Source organism: Lates calcarifer, linkage group LG3 (genome assembly GCF_001640805.2).
Source record: "Lates calcarifer isolate ASB-BC8 linkage group LG3, TLL_Latcal_v3, whole genome shotgun sequence".
NCBI classification, from domain to species: domain Eukaryota; kingdom Metazoa; phylum Chordata; class Actinopteri; family Centropomidae; genus Lates; species Lates calcarifer.
The window spans coordinates 11,523,401-11,545,959 of record NC_066835.1 but is presented as its reverse complement, the minus strand read 5'-3'; the positions used below and the strand labels follow the sequence as shown (position 1 = coordinate 11,545,959).

The window sequence follows — 22,559 nt, the reverse complement described above, 5'->3', positions numbered from 1 at the left end:
CTGTCCAGCGACCTGTTTCATGTCATTCCCTATTTCTCTTTTCTCTCCTTGAAATAATGCCAAACACTCCCAGTCTTTTCACATTCATGTTACATTAATGCAGCCTAACAAAAGATGCCATCAAGTTGCACCATGGGAAGTGTAGGATCTGGCATTTTTGGGACTTAAAAGTCAGAATATCTTGGCCTCTGCCGCATCAATTTAAACCAAGATTTTTAAACCTGTTGATCTCATATCCCACAACTTTGTGGAAGTTTGACACTAAATCAGTGGAGTGCTCCTTTAAAGTTGGTTTATGGTGGAGACGTTACTGGATTGTGCACCTGCTGACTTATTAAGCATCTAGGATGTACAGTCTACACCAGCAGTTGATATAAATAGTGCACCTCTCATGATTAGGGGGAATTTTGAAAGGGGGTTCAAACTCTGGCCTGATTTCACTCCCATGGACTCTTGGGGGATGATGATGGTGATGACTCCCCTGCAAGTAAAGGTCCAATTCCTTCGAGAAGTCTTTGCCACAGCGTCAATACTCGTCTATTTTTAGCAGGGCTGTCTAGGGCTGCCATGTTGCCTGCGAGGTAATCGTCCTTTCCTGCCCCGGAGGAGACACTGCGGCACTGAGTCACGGTCTCCGGTCTCTGCGAGGCTGTCAGGTTTACCGTGTTGCTTAATTAGGACATCCCGGAAGAGTCCCGGTACTGTGCGCAGCTGAGTGACGGGGGCAGGGAGGCAGGAGTTGCGGGTGAGGGGGGGCCGCGCGGCGACAGAACACAGCCACGAGCCCGTCCCGGGGATACTGACAGACACAACAAAACATCCCGTCAGAAATTTACCGCGGACCAGAGGAGGGAGGTAAGCCGTCTCTCTACTGACCAGTTTTTACCTGAACGTCAAGTTAAGTTGATTTTCGGGGTGGGGCAGCAGTGTGTGGGGGGTGTGTGGAAGTCTCTGCGAGGAAATGTCCAAACAAAGTCATCTTCACCTGCTCCCTGAGCGCCATGCTTTCTTACGTCTTGGCAGTGGCGCTCTGTGAGGACGAAATGTAGTGGGTCTGTGCTGTTTTCTTTTTCTTTTATCTCGTTCGCCCTCTGGACTAACGGTTTTATTGTGGTGCGGACCATGAAGCATCAGATTTGAGGGGCGGTGAAATTCCTGTCAGCGTGCCAGTGCCATGTCATGTTTTCTTGTGTCTTCGGCCTGTGAGAGCCTGCGACTGAAGCCACCTGTAATAAGTCATAATGAGCCTCAAACAGCCTGTTAATGTCATAGTTAAGAGGCATTTTCAGAGTTTCAAAGTTCATTTCTGATCCAATCACCAGCTCACCAAACAGTTTCTCCTCATGGTCCATTTAGTAGCTTCTGGAGCTTTCTATTGTGTCGCATCTCTTCCACGTTGGACTAAAAATTGACTTAAACTTTCAGTAAACTCATCTTTTACTTTTTAACTGAACTTTTAAACCATCATGGAAGTCCGTTAGTGCTCAGAAAACAAAATTAAATGAACCCATCTGCTAATGAAGCCCATGTAATATGATCAAAAGCCTCGGAATAGCTGCTCAATAGATCTTGTGGTGAGATTATTTTGTTGATTACTGATTTTCTCTGATTGATTAATGATTAACTGCCTCTCATAAGCCCAAAAATTCTCTTTTGATCATTGGGTCCATGTTACACTGATTCCATAGCTTTACATTACTGACTATTAACCACAGTATATTTAGTGGAGTGTTTAGTGGAGTGGAGTCAACACTACTCCACCAAAACATATATGTACAGATATTTTACTGTATCCACGGTCCCAGAGCACAGTACGGGACACTGAGACCTACATTCGAGTATCTTACAATCGGCCCATAGCAGCAAACTCCAGGCTGTGGCCCAATATAGCCCCAAAGATCAGATACCAGGCCAGAGGGTTCAGGAGACACATGCAGGTCGGGGTGAAGTCAGTAATATATTTCCACTGCAGGAACATGTGTGCTTTCTCAGCTGTTGGTCTGGGGTCTTTATGTGGCAGGCGCTGTGACCCACCTGTCTGGAGGAACAGAGGGAGGAATGTATTCATGTAGTGGAGGCTACAGTAAAACACTCACAGTGGAAACTCAGTACTCAGTACAGCTGCTGAAAATGATAGGAAGAAATATAATATGTACAGTATATGACTACAACTTTCTTTTTTTTTTCTCTCTTGTACTTCTGAGACTTTGTGCCACAGAAATGTATTTCTGATGCAACCAGCAGGTTTTAACTCACACCAACTGTTTCCCATTCAGTTTCTGTGATGGCTTGAATAAATTAAAGTCTATATGAAAAGTTAAAAGAGCATCATTGGCTATGTCTTTGCATCGCCATGGAGAGTTTGGCTGGTTTACAATACAACCGGGTCAGTTGCTGGCTGCTTCTGTCTCGTGGTTTTTAAACAAAGTTTGAGATTGTTGTTGAGCGAGACAGTGATTAAGTGAAATGTTCTTAACTTAAGTAAATACAGTAGCTGACTCTATGGACTCCATTTAATGTGAAAAAAACATTTAGAGGCATAACCATAGGGCTGCAATAAATGATTCTATTCATTAAAGATTAATCTGCTGATTATGTTCTCTAGAGCCAAAAGCACCACAGAGTACCACTTTACTATAAAGAGTTTAATAGTTGTAACTAATAGGTTCATAAATTATTAATAAATCACTTACTTATCGACTAATAATAAGACCTTCATAAGAACAGTTTGCTGGTATAAATGTTAAGTCATTATTAAAGGCTTTTCACTTTCTAACTAGCCAACAGCACAAGGTAGTAAGTCACTGGATGTATATGTTTTATGTTCATAAGTTGTTGATACAAGGTTCTTACAATAATCAAAGTTAATACATTGTTAATAAGATGTACTTTGGTCCAGATGTTCTGCAGCACTTTTTTATAAAGTGCTCAACAGTTTGATAAAGGATCTTATTAAAAAGTGGTACCAAAATAACAAATAAAAATACTGAATTTCTCAAACTCCAAAAATAAATCTGATTCTACTCGATTCACACACATTTCCTAGAGGCAGACTTGACATTGTTGGTTCACATCTTATTTGTTGCGCACTTGTTAACAACCCACATGGAGCTCTCCAGATTTCAGGTCTAAAGAGCTGCTGTGACCCAGAGAGCAGAAATAGCAGCTGAGTCCCTGCAACAGGCATCTGGCACTGGTGAGAGATTTCTCCAGAGAGACCAGTCGATGACGCCCATCAGGACATGTTTGTTGCTCATAGCACATAATTACTAGACATAATTTACAAAGATTACAGACAGAAGACACAATCCAGTCCACATAGTTAGCTGTCATATTAATGTGGAGCCTCCTGGTGTTTTTTTTAAATAGATCATTCTGTAAAGCAAAATGAAGCCATCTATAACTCACACCACTGCATTCTGTGTTGAGCACACAGGTAGCAGGTGTCAGATTAGGAAGTGCGTGTTACCTAGCAGTAGTTTGCGTAAACATGCAGTGGGCTGCTGGATTGAATTCCACTCTGCTGACTAATAAATATTGGAGACAGGCCTGTGTTTACCTCATAGTGATGCATATAACTGTTCAGTGTTAAAGAAGGAGATATGATGTGGTCTATGCTGCTATCTCGAATGTATTTAAGTGACGTTCGGTTACAGTTGGAGATTTGGTTACATATCACGGATGCTGGGCTTGTCTCTCTCTGAATGTTTCTGCGTCTGGGTGCTGTCTGTGCGATCGTGGGTGTTGCACAGATGCTGTGTTTACATGTTTGGGTCAGTGTGCCTCCCCTCCTGTCTCTAACAGGAGTTATTTTTGCGAATATGTGGAAACATCGTCAGGTGATCATCCAGGGTCAGTGAGGTCACTTTGTTCCCGATGAGCATCATCATCATTCGCTCTCGTTGTTTTAAACTTTAGTGGGTCTCCTGGTTTATGTTCGTTTGACTCTCACCTACCCAGTCAATAAAGATACTGTATCTATCAACTGTTTTCCCAGGGTCCTTTTCACTTTTACTGTACTAAATAACTCTCTGACTTTCCACTCAGCCTGACTCCAGTCTCTGTCCTTCTTTTAATCCAATTGTGTGATGTGTTCATGTGTTCATGGCAGAGGTTGTGAACTGCGGCAGTGGGCCAGAGGCCTCAAACAGAGACGTTGTTCATATAAACCTGACCACACTAGATGCATTTAGTTTAACCCTTTGCTGCCAACATGGTGGTGTGGAAACAAGAGGCAGCGAGCTGGATGGTGAATCTGTGCTGGCTTCAGGCTCTCTACTCCACACTCACTCATGATGTTTCTGAGACATTACCCCCTTTTGTTTTCTAGGTTTGTCACCATGGAAGATTTAATGCAGCGGTTGGAGCGAGCCGTGACTCGCCTGGAGCAGATGTCCGTCACCGTGCAGGCTCCTGGTGGCATGGCTAACGGGAGCTGCGTCAACGGCATTGATGGAGGCAAGTCTGTGCTTTCGGGGGCACAGGGCAAAACAGCTCTTGAGTAAAAGGCGGGGGATGCATTTAAGCATAAAACAAGCAAACAAGCTGTGATTTCTCCCTGTGTGTGTGTGTGTGTGTGTGTGTGTGTGTGTGTTTTTAGGTCTGTCTCAGTGTGTGGAGGCCTTCGACGTGCTGCTGAGAGGTCCGGTGTCAGACTACCTGAACCACAGCCGAGCCATAGGAAGCGAGGTGGAGAAACATGTGAGTGATTCGTGTGTGAGATACAGATGTTCACCCCACATTATTCAGTGTATAAAATCTCCTCATGTTCCACACAAAACGATGAATCACTTGTAGACACACACACATACACACACACACAGACACACGCCTGTCCATGCACACTTTGAAAACACACACACACACACACACGTTGCACCAGCTGTTGGAAACAGATGTCACCACAGCTGCTGTCGTAATGATGTGCAGTCACAGCGCAGTAGGTTTGTCAGTCTATCGGTTGCAAAGGCATTGTTTAATCATGCTTTAAAGGGGCATTCCGCCAGTTTTAAGTTTCTGAGAATTCATCAATTTGACATATTTTAATCACAAAATGATTTTAGTCTTGTTCAAGTCAAGCATGATATCTAGCTGTCTGTCGATCTCTACAGGGAGATGGACCTAGATTTATAAACAAACAGGACTGTCACACACTAGTTCCTACTGGAAGGATAGTAATGAGAGTGTATGGGAGGTCCAGGATTTAAAGGTAGAAACCAGGTAGTGAGTGCGTGTGTACGTATGATAGCAAAGGTTTCCTGTCCTCTACAAAGCCAAGGATGGGAGTATGATTGAACTTTGACCTTACATTCATTAATCAATCTGCGAGTGGAGCACCTTTTCCTATCTGGTAATGACGTATACTCCCACTAGGACTGTAAGCATGTTTTGCGGTAAGCCAGCTGGCAGTAATAACTGTGTTATATCCTTGGACTGAATCCAAAACAACAGGAGAAGAGTAAAGGCAGTTAGAAAGAAATAACCTTGAAATGTAAAAAAAAAAAAAAAAAAAAAAAAATGCTTGTATTTCTCCCATTCTACCTTGAAAGAAGATTTCTATCTCTGTGTCCCATCACTGCACCGGGTGAGAAGGGGGGAGTGTGTGAGCAGAGACAGAGGTAGTTTCTCTAAGTTTGTAGAGCTCCTTTTAAGGACAAAGCCTCCCTGGTGGTTCCCTTGGCCTGCAAATGGAGGTCTCAAACACGCACACACACACACACACACACACACACACACACACACACACACACACACACACACACACACACACACAGAGGACACGGCTGGCTGGGACTAACCCAAACTCTGTGTGTGTGTGTGTTGTATACTTGCTTGTATATCTGCAATACAGACAGATTTACTGGCTATGGTTCAATAGGCTTGAGAATACACTGGCAAAACATGAAGAAACTGAGAGAAAACCATGCAAATCTTTTCTTTCCAGGGGACAGCAACACTCTCTATGCACAGTATAGTAACACATTGCTCAGTATGTTGCATAAAATGTGTTATGCTGCATGTATTATTATCCTAACCTGTCTGACCCTGACCCTTTATGATCCACAGGCGGAGTTGGTGAACAATGCCCTGCAGACTCAGAGAACTTTCCTCAAAATGGCTGCCACACACCAGGAACCTGCACAGGTATAACATTAGAAAATGAATGAATGATTATAAACAAGTTTGCAAAAGTAAAAAGCTGAAGAGAATCCAACTACTTTTTAAGGTATTTTGCTTAAAATCTAATTATAAAGACGATGTTTTTGATAAATAATAACTCAGATGTGCTCCAAACATAACTTAAAGATACCAGATTCAGGACCAAAAAAAAGATCTTGTAACCATGACTTCATATCATATACCAATGTGCCAACACGCCTGTTGTTCCTGACAGTTTCCACTTGTCTGTAGAACAATGGAGTAGGCACCCTGGTGGCGTAGGGCTTCAAGGAGCTGACCATGAACTGCAGCATCCAGGTTTTAGTCTGGACAGGGACGTTTGTTGAGTGCCACTTCCCATCCGTCTCTCTCCTCATTTCCTATCATCTCTCTGTTGTTGACTCTCCAATAAAGGCACAAAATGCCCCCCCCCCACTCCCACCCCCAACAACAACAGCAACAATTGCCGTTATTGTTGTTTACAGTATGCTCTCTGTTAGTTTGATTAGCACCCAACTGAGAGAGAGCTGTGACTTGAAACCATCTTTGTGATTGGCTGCTGCTGTTTGTGTTTCTGCTGACTGAGAAACAGCGAAGCAAACTAAGCTTCTGCAGTCAGTTGCAGTGGGTGAACTACAGAGCAAGTCTGGTGACATTCAGACACAAAGTGCATCAAATCTTTCATATTTAACAGCAGCCTCACGACAAAACCAACAGTGTCAGAGTCCCGAGCATCAGTCTGTGTCCTCCCCTCCTGTGTTCCCCAGCAGGCCGGGCTGTTCACAGAGGGATTACTCTGCTCTTTGACTAAGAAAACGCTAATACAACACATTCCCAACATGTTCACGTATAGAGGAAAAGGGGATGGGAGAGAAAGCTGTATGTGTGTGTATGTGTGTGTGTGTGTGTGTGTGTGTGAGAGAGAGAGAGAGAGCCGATATGATATCATCCCATTGGCCTTCTGTTTGTGTTGTGTGTGTGTGTGTGTGTGTATGTATGTGTCCACAGAGCCTACCAGGAAGTGATTACTCCGTATCCGTCAGCTCATTGGTTGAGAGGCGGTGAAAAGAGAGTTCAGTGATTGTCAGAAATGCAAACAAGGAAAGAGCGAGGGTTTTACAGAGAGACAGGGGTGGGGTGACAGAGAGGAGAGTGATGTGAGGGAAGAGGGGATGAAATTCGCCGTAACTGGGTAAATCCAAAACAAAACAAATAAGAACTTAGTGAACTCCAAGTCCTGTCCCTTTATCAGACCGTGCCCCAATAATGTGAAAGGAGAGCTTCTCTCCTCAGTCTTTTGAACATTTGAAACATGATACTGTTTTTTATTTCCATATTTTACACTGAATGAGTGTCCACCAAAGTTGTAGACATAAGATTTGAAACTTGGACTTCACTTCATTCTCTAAACACTCAACTTGAGACAAAAGCAGTCAAGTCTCAAGTTAAGCCCTTGTAAAGTCCTGCAACAATACAGGTTAAGTATAAGACAGTGCCAGGCAGGCCTTGCATCACACAAACATTAATATTTAATTGTTAGGTCTTTGCCTGACCAGGGTTTGAAAGCAAAACGTTAAAAATGCCATGCAGTTTTAACGGTGAGCATCAGGTCAACAAGCTCTGAAAGACTGAAGGTTTAACTTGGTCACTTGACTTGGACTTGAGCCCAAAGTCTTAAATCTACTTGCATCTACTGCTGCACTGATCTTCAAAACAAACAGAAAACTACATTTATTCAACAAAAACCCATAATTCCATTTAAAAAAAAAAACAAAACTTTCACATCCCAGGACAAATAAAGATGACTGTATAGTTGCAAAATTTTCATGTATGGGTCACAAATACTGTACATTGACAGTCCATCCACATTTGTTCAACTGTTCAGGCAGGATTAAATCTGATATGTCAGCACTTTCAGAAAAGCAGTTTCACAGTTGTAATTACAACCTGGGTGAACATGATTTACAAGTCGGGAGCTGGTTGTTATTGCAGCTCCTAAAGGCAGTTTCCCCTCTGCACCTTGGCAGTTGTTGAAGTTGTACCGGAGATCTGCTCTGTTTCTGATTATGGGAACTCATATATGACAGTGAATGCAGCATCGGTCTCAGTAGGCTTGAAGTCTAACGAATCAATGTTAACAAAATAATCAACAGCTTATGTTTGTTAAAATTCTGGGATGAATAAAGTTTAGCCTCCAGCTGCAGTCGTAGATACCAATTTAAGTGAATATATGTGGACGTAAAATCCCACTGTCATGTTTCAGATTTTCTAAAAGACACATTAAACAAAATGCCTGTGAGAAAATCTAATCTCCGCTCGAACTGAGGCTAGCTAAGGACATCAGGTCTTCATACACAGTCAGCGTGACCCAGATACTTTTAAATACACTCATACATACACATAGTGAATTCCTGCACACACACACACACACACACGCGAACCATCAGAACAAACTCACTAAACACTTCACAAACACACACACACACACACACACACACACACACACACACACACATCTGTTGACCTCCCTCATTCATGTCTATATCTGTAGTCCTGAATACAGATCAGGCAGAGGAAGAAAAGTGTGTGACTCTTGCCAGTGCCCCTCTCTCTCTGCACAAACACACACACACACACACACACACACACACACACACACACACAGTGCTGGCCTTTCTCTCCACTGCAGCCGTGTTGTGCTCTCTGACTTTTTATGGGCATGTTCTATATTTGAGCCTGTTGTCAGTGTGTGTGTGCATGTGTGTGTGTGTGTGTGTGTGAGTGTGTGTGAGACAAAGAGAGAGAGCTTTATTTTGCTCTCTCTCTCTCTCTCTCTCTCTCTCTCTCTCTCATGTGACCTCAGGTTGGCCTGATGTGTGTGTTTGTCTGCATTGCTGGTTCTGGCAGTTCACACAGACACACACACACATTGTGGACTTTTACAGTGCTAAAAACCCTCCTACAGCTGTTCTCCCATTGTCGCCCTCCACTCTCTACCTTTGATCCAGTTGCTTGTATAGGAAGTCAAGGCCTCAGACGCTGTGCTATTGTAACACACTGAGCTCATTCGCAGCTCATCAAATAATGTGAACCGACACTTTTGATCCTTTTGTTGGCTCATTCTCTTTCAGTCTGAGATGTGTCCGTGTCCACATCTCTGTCCCAGGTGACTTCTTACCCATGTCAATATGTGTTTTTGCTAGACTGATGTCTGACTGAGTAGCAGTGGAGATTATAAAACACTTCCATCATTTTGTTCAGCTCAGTCAGACCAAAAGCACATGAGTAAGAAATCACATTTCATGATGTCAAGTTTAAGGTCCTACTTAAATTCAGTGTACATCTGTACAGTCTAAACTGCTCTCAGTCTTTGTGCTAAGCTAATTGTGTGCTCTGCCCAAAGATCAGCTATTTTGTTCCCGGCAAGAAAAAAACACTGGTTTTTTGTATTAATTAAACAAATGAAATGTGCATTTATTATTGAGCTTTAAAGTGCTGGCAGGCAGGCATTTTTGTTGCCTTTGGACAGAAGCCAGCTCGCTGTTTCATCCTGTTTCTAGTCTTTGCGCTAAGCTAACCAACTGCTGGTTGTAGCATTACAATTAGCGTGGTATCAGCTAACTCTCAGCAGAGGAAGGTAACTGTGTTTTCCCTAAAATGTCAAACTGCTCCTTTGATATGCTAGCTCATGGCTAACCTGACAATACCACCTCCAGTCACCAATGCCAGACACTCCAATGCAGTGCCATGATCTGTTTGTTTATGTACCTATGAACCACCACTTCTTTGCTATCGGAAACAACTAGAATAATTTAGTTTAAAGCTGTTTTAATGCAAACTTTCAGATTTATTTTTTTGTGACATCATGTTTTCTTGTTTCTGGATTTGATTTTCCAGTGATGTGATTTATGAGGTAGTCAGAGCTTCTCACCAGCACATGAGCCATCTCACAGCTGCTCAGTGTAACACTGTCATACCTAAGACCAATGTAGATTTATCTCCGCTTAGGAATGTAGCTGCTTCTTTTCCCCTCACACACTGTAGTAGAAGATTTTCAGAAATGTCAGTAGTTCCTGAGCTGGCAAATCGCTGAAGGGTCTTACATGGAAAATCAACTCTGGCTTCCGTAAGGGACTTGATGCCAACTCTGAAGACTGCCAAAACGTTTAGGTTACTGAGCATGTGGGAATATGGGTAATGATTTTCCTCTTTAGATAAGTCCTCTGTGCACAGTCCAGTCATTCTCCCTCATGCTTCTGTCTCTTTCCTCACTGCGTAGCTTGATTGAGTGAGGGGAAGTCCACATTGTGACCTGGGCTCTGACTCACAGAATACAAGTCATACTTTCAGTGGGAGCCATGATGATGATGATGTTGTTGTTATTCAGAAATGCAGTGAGAAACAGAGAACTCAAATGAATGCAGTCACTTTGTACTTAAATGCAGGACATTACTTGTAAATACATCTTTCATTACCCATTATTTTTCACTGAAGATAGTTAGGAAAGAATGGAATGAAGGGAGTAAGTGCATAGATACTAAGAATAGAAATAATGGCTGCAAAATGAATTAGGATGGAGAAAGGTGATGGAAAACCTATGTGTTATGCTTAGCTGTTTTTCCATGAGCTCGTTACCTTAAATCCTTCCAACGTTCCCACAAAGCAAACACGATACGTCCCTATTTGTACTGTAGCGTGGTATCAGTTCTGGACCGGGGAGATACACTCTGCTTCAAAGTCAGATATTAGCTAGATTTAGCGAGAATAAAAGCAGCTGGAGGAGCAGAGAAAGGAGCGTCTATCTCAGCTCATGGAGATCATGTGTGTCTGATTGAGGGAAGAATTTGTTTTGGGGGGAAAAAAGGAGAAAGTTTACTTGTGTTTCTATCACTCATTTGCACACAAGCATGAACTTACAGAGGCAGATGTATATGCATTTTCATTTACAGCATCACCTCATACCTTCATCTACATATAAACAAAAATACACAAAAGTGAAAACAGATATGTTTATATACCCCGACATAAACCACATATATTAAATTACATGTATATGTAATTTATATAAACAGATATTATCAAAGAAACTACATTGACTTATCATAATGAACCAGTGTTCTGCAGTGTGGACTTCAACTTCTCATTTGAATAAAGAAACTATTTTGTCATGGCTCATTACCAGTAAATGTTTCACATAGCATCCAGTTCACTGCAGCTCAAAACAAGAAAGAGTCGGTACAACAGTTCACCAGTGAAACATTGTGTTCCTGAATCTATGTGTGTGTGTGTGTTAGTGAAGGCGCATGTGTGAAAGGTAAACTGTAAACACTGGAGGAGCGGTATGCCTTACAAGGCCAGAGGGATCTCCCCATGAACCGAGGAATGTTTGTCAGAACGGAGCAACGGGGAGGGGGAACTGGGAGCTGGGAGCCGAGCTATACTGTAGCTGAGATCTGGAAGTTCCAATGGAAAAAGGCTCCTGCTAATAAAATTAGTTACTGTCCTGCAGCCTAGTTTAGGAATTACTAGCTGGCACCGAGAGCAGGCAGGGTATGGATGGGCAGGGGAAACAACGCAGGGGATGTAAAATCAAAAGCATCTGAAACATGTTTAAGAGAGTTCTGTATGTGAAAGAGGCTTTTAATGTTTAGCCAAAGAAGATTTAATATGATGTTCACAAGGCTTCCTCACCTCTTTTCATCTTTCACCATCATCTCCTCCTGCATCCTCCTGCTCTGCTGTTCCTAATTCCTCCCGCAGACGGAGCTTCAAGACCTGCTGAAGCCTATCTCAGATCACATCCAGGAGATTCAGAACTTCAGAGAGCGAAACCGCGGCAGCAGCCTCTTCAACCACCTGTTCGGCCGTCAGCGAGAGCATCCCAGCGCTGGGCTGGATCGCTGTGGTGAGGAATAAAACAGTTACACTCTCCTATGCACAGAAAGACACAATGCATGCAGAATAATACACACTGCAGGGTGTGTATCGGCATTAAGGCAAACAAGGATGCAACTGAAAGTAGACACATGTATAAAACACAGACACAACCAAAGGATGATACTAATACTAATAAACTAAGATTTGTAAACTAAGTGTTATCATGCAAAAATTCAAAATTAATGCATACAAATGATAATAATGTTGCATATCAACAGAGACTTAAATAAATAAACTCCAGCCCACCGTGGTTTTCCTCCCATCAACACACAGTATTTGTCCCTCTATCTTACTTCTCATCAGTCTCTGTTTCTCATCAGCACAAAATCTCTCCCTCTGAGTTTTGTGTTTCTGAATATAGTTTAGATTAAGATCAAAATCACTCCTCTTGAGTTCTTAAATAAAAAACTCTGGCACTGGCTCTGGTCAGTGTAAGATGCTGTCAGGAGGGAAGTTTTTTTCCCCACAGGGCTTATCAAACATGTCCAATTCTAACCTCTCTGAGTGCCTCTGCTTTTTACTCTCAAATAAAGACAAATCTCCTGATAGATACAGTAGATACTTTCCCAAAGCTCTGTAAGAGACAGTTTTAAGCCTCACTGTGCTTCTGTCTGACAGTGAGATAAGATGTGTTTCTAATGAGCTTTCATCTCTCTCAGAGTCAGAAGCCGGGTCCCTATGTGAAGGAGATGAACGATGCTGCCACCTTCTACACCAACAGAGTGCTGAAGGACTACAAGGAAACGTAAATACATCTGCTATGTTCCTCACAAGTATTATCGTGCACATCAGGGTGATAGCATTGTTTTGGTTTTTGAAAGTCTGGGATTTAGATAAACCTAAATAGCCTGATAAAAATTAAAGCTGGAGTGTGAAACATATACATATAAATGAACATCCATTACATTTTTGCCACACAAGTTTATACAATGCTGTTTAAGCCTATTAGCACCAGGTAAATCTCTCTGTAGTTTGCAGCATACCTTAGTTTTAAATCTGGTGTCTGTGGCGACATTACTACACTGGTGCACCAGTAATGATGTGTTTTACATGAAACAGCAATGTCTGGTTGAAGAGGTGAGTAACTATAGCAACTAGGAATATGGTGGAAAAACCGAAGAAGTGTCCAAGAAAAGTTTCTGTTGCACCATACGAAAAGGAGTTTTGGCGTTAAGAGGAAGATTACAGTCTAAAAAACAAAGCTATCAAAACAAAGCTATCAAGCTATTAATTACTTGCACTGCCAGAAGGGGCAGACAAATTTTCCATGCTGCATAATAAGCCTTAACATAACTGCTTTGCAGGATGATATTGTGGTTACAAAGAAACGTAATTTATAAAGAAACAGATGAAATATGACACACAAATTAAGGAAAAAGAGAAAAAAAACTCTTCACTATCTCCTGTAAAACCAGAGGTTCCTGTGTACATAGGATGAACGTGTAATCAGAAAAAATAAACCAGAAATGTTTGTGATAGTGACTATACTCTCAGCCCATTAAAATATATCCTCCTCCCTCCTTTTTTCATCCGACCATCATATCTTTGTCTCCCTCCTCCCACCAACCCTCCCTGCTCTCCCAGCGACAGGCGCCACGTGGACTGGGTGCGCTCCTACCTGTCGATCTGGACAGAGATGCAGTCCTTCATCAAACAGCACCACACCACCGGACTGATGTGGAGCAAGAGTGTGAGTATGGGAGCATAATATTCTGTTTATTTATGCTTTTCAAATTAAGCAGGTAAAATATTTAAATTTATACACACCATCCTTCATCCTCAGATCTTTCCTTAGAGCTCCTCTCTTTAACAACACATTTATCTGAAAACAACAAATCACCCCTGTAACAACTTGATTATTATCTTAGCTGTGTTTTGATTAAGTTTCCATTCGCAGGCCTTGATATTTTTATATCAGAGCTCAAATTAACTCCTACTTTTTGCATGCACTTCCATTTTTAGTTATGGAGCAGCTGGTTACATAAGCCACTGCAGAGAGCATGAATGAATGAAAGAGTTTCTCCTCAGTGGCTGCACCCCGCGGTTCCCCATAGAGTTCACAAAACCCTTGTCACTCCCACACTCACTTCTGTTTATGGATATCTACTCAGGGACTTCTCTGCACTCACTAGATCCCAGAGATTATGATGGCTCCTTCAATGCACACTTAACCTCTTTTTCTTGTCAGTTACAAGGGTCTTTCTCATCTTTATTCACTCAGGGGAAGCTGGCTGAGTTGCATTTTGAAATCTAAAACCCAGACGTGAATATCCAAAACATGCACTTTTTGAGAAATTTGTGCTGTAATTTCTTTCTTAAAGGAATAGTTGATCATTTCAGGTATGCTAGTTCGTTCTTAAGCTGAGAGAAGTCTGATACAACTCTTATGTCCAGCCAGCAGCAGGTTACCTTAGCTTAGCATAAAGACTAGAGGAAGGGAAAACAGCTAGCTGGGCTTTATCCAGAAGGTCACAAAATAGAATAGTTCAGCTCATAACCCCATGTAAAATGGCAACTTGATGTATTTATACATAAGTTTTTATGCAGATTAAACAAAATTATATTTTAATTAATTAATACATTAATTAATGTTAATTAGCAAACCTTAAAGATGCTCAACTAGCAAAGCTAAGCTATGCTAACTGTCATTTTTACCATAAATGACCGTTCTATAAGTCTTGTCATCTAACTCGCAGCATGAGATAAAATAAACATATTTCTAGAAATGTTGAACTGTTCCTTTAACGTCAGATGATTAGATTAAAGCCTAAACTGAAATTAATGTTCAACAACTGTGCCCACGTGTTTTTTACATGCAGAAACTTGAGAGCCTTCAGAGGCTGTGTGTGTCAGCTGTTGCCCCTGCTGTCAGACGACAGAGCTGAAGTGTTTACGAGGGGACACAGTGTGTGTGTGTGTGTGTGTGTGTGTGTGTGTGTGTGTGTGGTGTGTGTGTGTGTGTGTGTGTGTGTGTGTGTGTGTGTGTACAAGGATGGGAGTGTATGGTACTAACAGGTGGTCGTCAGGGTTTACTTGAATGGAGGTTTTCTTCACAGAGGAACCCCCGACAAAGGGCCTGTGTGCACATGCAGTCTGCACCGTAACCCAAACTGCAGGGCTGGTCCCCCTTCAACGCAGCCGTCACCTGCCGCTCAGATCAGGGTTTAGTGACACACTTATACTCTGACATGCTCAAGCTGACATATGGAGGTGGCTTTACACACACAAACTACTGAATTACATTAGTCCCTCAGACCATACTCAGGGCAGAAAGACAGTAAATATTTCATCTAACATCACTGAAATTAAAAACAAGGGAGCAAATGGCCTCTGCTGATCAGGGTTATCCTTATTGAATATCTCACTTTTACCAATTAGTGTAATTGAGTTTTCAAATATTTGTTCCAGCTGTCCCTCATGAGCTCCCGTAGGCAGCCTCTGGGAACGTTGTTACGTTCATTCTGGACAACAAAACTGGAGTAACTTTTGACCACATATCAACTTTTATACAGTCTAAAGGTCTACAACTTTTTTTTTGTCATCAAACAAATTGTTTATTATTCTCTCAAGTATTTAACTATTTGGTCTAAAAAATGTCAAACAATTATGAAAAATTACCACAAAAAACCCAAAGATAATCAATCATTTCAGCACAGGTCTAGCGCAGTGGAAAATGTCTTCGATTGTTGCTCTTATTACATGAATGAATGTGAAGGTGTTAAATGAAACACGTCCCAGTGATGTGGGTTGTTGTCAACAACAAAAAAAAAAAGACAAAATACCCTTCAAATTTAAATGAAAGAATAAAAAACACCTTAACAAAAAGATCATTTTTCTGTGCGTGTTTGTGTACACACATACATGGAAGCAGTCATGAACACAGAGAAACAGTCAGACAGTTTTACGGCTATGTATGAATACACACACACGCACACATGCTGTTTCTAATCCAGTGGTATGCGCTGAGCTGTTTAGTGTAACAGGTCTGCATTGTTCATCCATGATATGCACAACACATGTGCCTGGTGTCAAAGGTCAAGTAGTCTAAGCTGTACTCGAAAGTGTGTAAAGTGACAGTTCAACCCTCTGAACCTTTGTGATTGGTGTGTGTGTGTGTGTGTGTGTGTGTGTCTGGCAGCTGTGCAAGGTCTTTGGACAGCAAGTCTGTGTGTGTGTGTGTGGTGTGTGTGTGTGTGTGTGTGTGTGTGTCTGCTTCTCTTCACTGTAGCAGTCAGAAGATGACCGTTCACTTTTACTGGTCACAGCTCATCAGTTAAACCATAGGTGGTGTTCAGTGACACATCAGTGTGGACTGTAGATGATCAGGGCTCTAATTAGAGAGCCTGATGAACCTCATTACAAACACACACTGTTCTGTTTTAGTCCATGAAAAGTTAAAAAAGGATCAAACAGAAGCTCTTCACAAATAGTCCAAGGTGACATCTGCCTTGTTTTGATGGGTCAACAGTCCAAATATATTCCATTTAAAGTGAAAGTGAAAAGCAGCACTTCCCCACATTTAAGAAACTGAAAACTCTGCTTTTTTGTTTCGATAAAGCAGCTGAAATGATTGATTAATGGCCAGTTAATCGTTTCAGTTTTAATTCTGATCCACAGCTGAGATTCCAGTGTTTTAAAAGATATAAAATATGTGTATGCACTGATGCAAGGGGATATCTACAATATCTCCATCTGAGTCTGGGGTTTGAACATTTCACTCTGTGTAAACATCATTCAACTTTAATACAAAGCTATAAAAAAATGATACAGAATAAATATGCAGTGCTGGCAGAAATAAGATGTTTTTAACAATCCTGATGGGAAATAAAATGTCTCCACAATATCTAAGTATTTCTTCAAATTACTCGAGTTCCACATGTGCTCAGAACAATCAACGACAATCACGCACCACATCATGCGAAGTCTTGTGCAATACTCCTCCTGCTGGACATCTTTATTCCTGCAGCTCTTATCCCACAAAACACCTGTTGCCTGTGTGTTTTCTCTCATGAAAAGCTCTCAAATGGAGAATGCAAATGTCAATCTCTAAAATGTGGCTTTCTTCACCCCCACCCCTCTTAGGGCCCCATTGCTCCTCCTTCTCTCTTTGACCCCCCTGCCGCTCCCAGTGCTCCCTGTCCCCCACCTCCCCCGGGCCCACCTCCGGTCTTCACAGACGATGACGCCCAGCCTCAGGCAGGCAGCGCAGCAGCACAGCACTCAGCGCTGTTCGCTCAGCTCAACCAGGGCATGAATATCACCCAAGGTGGGTTCAATCAAAGGCCTGAAAACAAAGACAAAGAGCAGAGGACGTCACTTTTTCCCATCACCCTCTGTTGTTCAGTCCTTGTGACGTGTGTCTGTACAGATGAAGTGACCTTATGTGGGCGTTATGATATAAATGTACCATTGCTATGCACTTTCTCTGTGTTACAATAAAACAATAATAATTAGTCACACAATAACTCAAAATATGTACAGGGCTGTAGCTACCTGAGGACACAGAGGTCATGTCCTCATTAATATTTCAGAGAATTGCAGGGTTTCAGTTACGCAAGTTAAAGTTTAAATTCTATGATTTTACATATTATGTTTTTTAAGATTGCTTCTGAAATCTCGGTGACCAAATATCTGTTTATAGGCAACAAACTAAATGAATGAAGCTAAATGGGTTTGGTATTTTCCACAGGGATTATACCATAATGTAGGGAAATACAATTTACAAAACATGTAATTGAGCTGTCTAAATACTCAGTAAATATTATAGAGTTAAGTTGGTGGCTGGTTCAGAATTTCTAAGGTGTGCGTCATTAGTGTTTGGGGAATTATGACAGGCAACATTTTCTAAAATCCTTCCTATAGTCATTTATATAATCTGCCTGCATAATTCTTCTGTATCTGCAGGTTTGAAGCATGTATCAGATGACAAGAAGACCCATAAGAATCCAAACCTGCGCTCTCAACCAGCACAGACCAAAACCAAGTCCTCAGGGACTGTGAAGACAACGAAAGCGGCCGTCCAGAAGAAACCCCCTCTGCTGGAGCTGGAGGGGAAGAAATGGAGGGTGGTACGTGAAATGTTTGCCTCATCTTTGAGGGGTTATTATCAAAGGAAGGCGCTCCTATTTTTACTCCACTGAGGTCTGCCAATGACATTTGAAATATTACGTTACAGATTATTAATTGAATCTGTTTCCTTTTTGTTGCAGGAAAACTTTGAGCAGAAACACGACCTGGTGATTGAGGAGACGGAGCTAAAACAAGTGGTCTACGTCTTCAGTTGTAATAACTCCACTGTGCAGATTAAGGGCAAAATTAACTCCATCATCATCGGTGAGCTGCCTCCAAACAAACTAAAGAGAATGTTATTTTTATGATTATTATTTATAACTCTTCATTATGATTTCCTCATTCCACATGTTCTCACTCTCATCTTCTCCCCAGACAACTGTAAGAAGCTGGGTCTGGTTTTTGAGAATGTGGTTGGGATTGTGGAGATCATCAACTCCAAGGCAATTCAGTTACAGGTTAGTAAAGCATTTACAAAAGGTTCATGTGTTGGCCTCAAAAGTCACACGGGACATTAGAGATCCTGTGAAAACAGCACTGGAATCAGTTTTGGTTGTTTATTGTATCTGTGCAAATTGCGCCTCAGATACAACACACGTCAGTAACTGTGACCTGTGCTTTTGTTACAGGTGTTGGGAACAGTTCCCACTATGTCCATCAACAAGACAGAGGGCTGTCAGGTCTACCTGAGTAAGGACTCCCTCAACTGTGACATTGTCAGTGCCAAGAGCTCTGAGATGAACATCCTGATACCTACAGGAGACGACGATTATGTAAGAACGAGGAGAGATCTTACACTGCTTCTTTTATTGACCTCTATATGTGTATTTTTTAAAATTTTCTTAGGTTTTAATGTGTGCATTTTCAGTCATCTCCTCTTGGTTGTTTTACAGAGAGAGTTTCCAGTCCCGGAGCAGTTCAAGACTGTGTGGGACGGCTCCAAACTGGTGACAGAACCCACTGAGATCGCAGGCTGATTTGATGCTTCATCATTGTCACCACCACCACCAGCACACTAATCATTATCACCACCACTAAGTAAAAAAATATATATATGTCTTTCCGTCCCCCTGAGTAAATTGAATTTCAGAGAAATTAAGGGAAATTTCCTCAAAGGTACAGTAAAACACTGTTGGTCTGTAGCACTTTGAAGCCGTTGATTGGAGTTAACTGTTCAATAAATTGATTTCTCCTTCCTACAAAACACAATCACCACAGAATGAATAATCAAATTAAAATCACACCCTCTCTTACATTTCTGTGCCATAGCAGTAAAGGCATTTATGTAAGAATATGTAATTGTTCAAATGTAAGCAATCTGATAAGGTCTTCTCATCATCAAAATTCATGACATATTTTCATATTATTGTTTCTGGATTACCTTTATTATGACTGCACTGTTTCCACATTCATTGTTCTGTTTGATTGCATTGGAGCCAAAGCACAAATTAGACCACAGAAGCAACAACATTATTTTACATAAAGATCTAAAGACTATGTAAACTTACAACTTTTCAGTGGCCAAACAGACAATAACTCAGTCAAGTGTGGGACTATTTGGTACTTTTCTATCTAATGAAGTGTATTTTAATGACCTCTTTAAACGTGTATAGTGCATGGTAGTCATGTAGTTCTGTTTAACATAGTGAATGAAGCTTATGCAACAGTGTTTAGTATATTTTGCATTAATGCCAGATGCTGTCTGTCTTGCTAGTGCATAATACATGTAGCAACGAATGATGTTCTGCAGGAGACATGAAATCATCTGATCAAAATAATTAACCAAGTACTCGGCTACCAATTTCTCGCACACCTAAAAATACTGACAACAGTGGTAACTTTTACACTTGAGCACTTCCTAGTCTCTTTATTTTGTACCAAGATGTAGCACAAGGCACCAGCATAGAGAAGATGGTGTACACCATTAATGCTTTTCAAAATGTTTAATTTACATGAAAACAACATGATGTCATTGTGTATCATTTTTCAAATAAAATTAAAACCCTCAGTTCTGGCTTGTTTGTGTAGTTACAAAAAGGAGCTGCACCTTGGGGGACGTTTCAGTGGTGCGAGGACAATCACAGAGAAGAGCATCAGTCTTATCAGTTTTAAAGAAGTGCAAGTGAATCAGTCAGGTTGATAGAAAAACAATAATACACATCAGAAGAGGCACAAATACATTTAAAAATCACTGATTAAGTATCTACAAACAGCAAGACTCATGATTCTGAGTTTCAACATGCTCCCTTCAGTGTTTGATCACCATATTTCCCTGAGAGTCCTGAGTAAAGAGCATGTCATCTTCCTCGTCCTCCTCCAACAATAACTTGTAAGCACTAGTTCTCACAACCCCAGTGCTTAAGTTACTCTGATCTTTGAGTGGACTCCTGACTTGCAGACCTCTATGTGCGATCACCCTGAAGCCTTCAGAGTCCTGGGTAAACAACATGGCCAGACTGTCCTCATCAGTGGCCTCTCGGGTTTGCTGCTGTGGTGCTCGTTTTTTGAAAGGAGAGCTGCTTGGTTTTGCCCACTTAAAGTTCTCTTCTTCGTCAGCCTTTTTCCATGGTTGATCTGCTGCTGTGTTTTCGAGGTGATGCAGTTTTTGTTCTTGTCCAGTTATGATTTGAAAGAGGTTCGATGTGAGTGAAGGATGAGTGTTTTCTTGGGGACTTAGAATAATAAACCCTGCTGTTTTCTTTCTCATCCCCAACCTGAGAAGAATGAGTGTGTTTTAAGGATTTTTGTGTTGAAGTTCTCCCCTTCAGCTCCATCTGAAATCCAAAGGCCTCCTCACTTTGTAGACTGTTTAGGAAACTTGGCTCAGAGTCGTTGAAGTTCTTCGCTGTGGTGTTTTCCTGATCAGTCAGATGAAATTCACTGTCAGAATACTGGCTATAGGCCAGCAGTGGGTCCTGACTCCACGCCTGCGGAGGTGGCTGACTGTCACCAGGTAATGAGGAGGTGTCAAAGTACCTCCGCTTCCTCTGCGGTGGATTAAACTCCTCTGACTGCTCTTCTTCAGACTCACAGTACATGTTTTGAGAAGGTGTATGGTGCGTTTCACCTCGCTGCTGCCACACTGTTGCCTCAGGCTCAGTTACATTTTCACTGTTCCACACATGATCCATGTCAGGCTCAGAGTCAGACTTTTCAAGATACGTTTCTCGTCTTCGTTTTGTCCCCGATGCAACAGGCACAACTGCAATTGAGGCAGATGCAGAGGAGGACTGCCCTGGATCCATGCATTGGTACTTCAGATGTAGACATCTTATTGAGGACTTTTGGCAGAAGGAGTAAGCAAGCATTTAGTTATCACAAAAAGAAATGGACAGCAGCAGTCTTGACAGCCTGATTGGAGCACAGTTTTAGCTACTTACCTCTGCGCTGGGCTGTGAAGAAGGTTGATATAGAGCTCTGCTTGGTCTTTGGCATTTCCATTTTGGTCTGAGTGAAGCTGAGAGCCACAGCCAAACTGTATCCTCTACCTTCAGCTAAGGGATTCAGCAGTTTAGAGATGGGACGGGCGTGACGTTTCTGAAACATAAGACAGTCCTACTGAAACACTTAAGTGTAATAACAACACCTGAGGCTATAGATATGATAGTGTTACCTAGTAACAGTGATATTTTGTAACGAAATAGCCAGTTAGTCAGGATTTAAAGTAAAGGCAGTTTCCACAGTTACCTGTTTAGCTTTTCCTTTAAGTTGCACTGTGTCCAGCCAAACACCACACTCCTCCTGTGCACAGGTCTGCAGTGCTGGTTTGGAGGTCTTCATGGTGGAGAGTGAAGAAAATATCTACAATACAGTAAATGATATTAAATATTTTTTTGTGAATAGAATAAAATAGATAATCATTTTAAAAAGGGACACTAATTTATCAGGAGCAGTATTACATTCCTGTTACAATGCTTTCAAAAACTAGTTGTGTTTTCACAATCTTATAGTTTTAATCTCCTACATCACAATTTTACGGTTTTCTGTGACTTCTCTTACTATCAATTCAGTTTAATATTTCTACGTTACAAGAATAATGTTAGCTCTCAGTTAGCCAACTTCGCTAACAGCTAGGTGGTAATCATAATAACATTGCTTAGGTTTGCCATATAACGCAGAACGATCGTGTCATACTTGAACTGACCTCATAAAGTTACACAGGGATGTTTTCAGTTTTCCTTTGCGCTCACTTAAACCTATATAATTTGGTTAATTGTCTTTCTGCTTACAACTTCTCCTCGTTTCTGTTTGTTTGAGTCTGGCGCCTCGGTGACGGGCTGTCAATGACGTTTGACTGAGTAAAAACAAAGAAATGTGGTTTAACCTCAAATCCCCTTTTTTACTGCAACAGCTCCGTCAAAATGTAAGATGCAAATGGACCAAAAATGAACTGC

The 22,559-nt window shown here is 41.5% G+C and overlaps 2 protein-coding genes across 2 annotated transcripts; one reads left to right on the top strand and one right to left on the bottom strand.

The window, feature by feature from the left end:
* The first annotated feature begins 509 nt into the window (after positions 1 to 509).
* On the top strand, positions 510 to 20,173 carry cap2 (cyclase associated actin cytoskeleton regulatory protein 2). Its single transcript, XM_018698070.2, is given in 14 exon segments — positions 510 to 855; positions 4,331 to 4,458; positions 4,601 to 4,701; positions 6,067 to 6,144; positions 11,920 to 12,018; positions 12,020 to 12,064; positions 12,756 to 12,841; positions 13,681 to 13,786; positions 17,179 to 17,362; positions 18,001 to 18,164; positions 18,306 to 18,429; positions 18,541 to 18,623; positions 18,795 to 18,938; positions 19,059 to 20,173. Coding segments are annotated over 13 exon segments (1,416 nt in total). The 5' UTR covers positions 510 to 855; positions 4,331 to 4,340; the 3' UTR covers positions 19,143 to 20,173.
* On the bottom strand, positions 20,094 to 22,551 carry LOC108898104 (aurora kinase A and ninein-interacting protein). Its single transcript, XM_051066801.1, is given in 6 exon segments — positions 20,094 to 20,710; positions 20,712 to 21,413; positions 21,415 to 21,446; positions 21,546 to 21,702; positions 21,853 to 21,966; positions 22,310 to 22,551. Coding segments are annotated over 5 exon segments (1,281 nt in total). The 5' UTR covers positions 21,946 to 21,966; positions 22,310 to 22,551; the 3' UTR covers positions 20,094 to 20,413.
* Between the last annotated feature and the right edge of the window lie 8 nt (positions 22,552 to 22,559).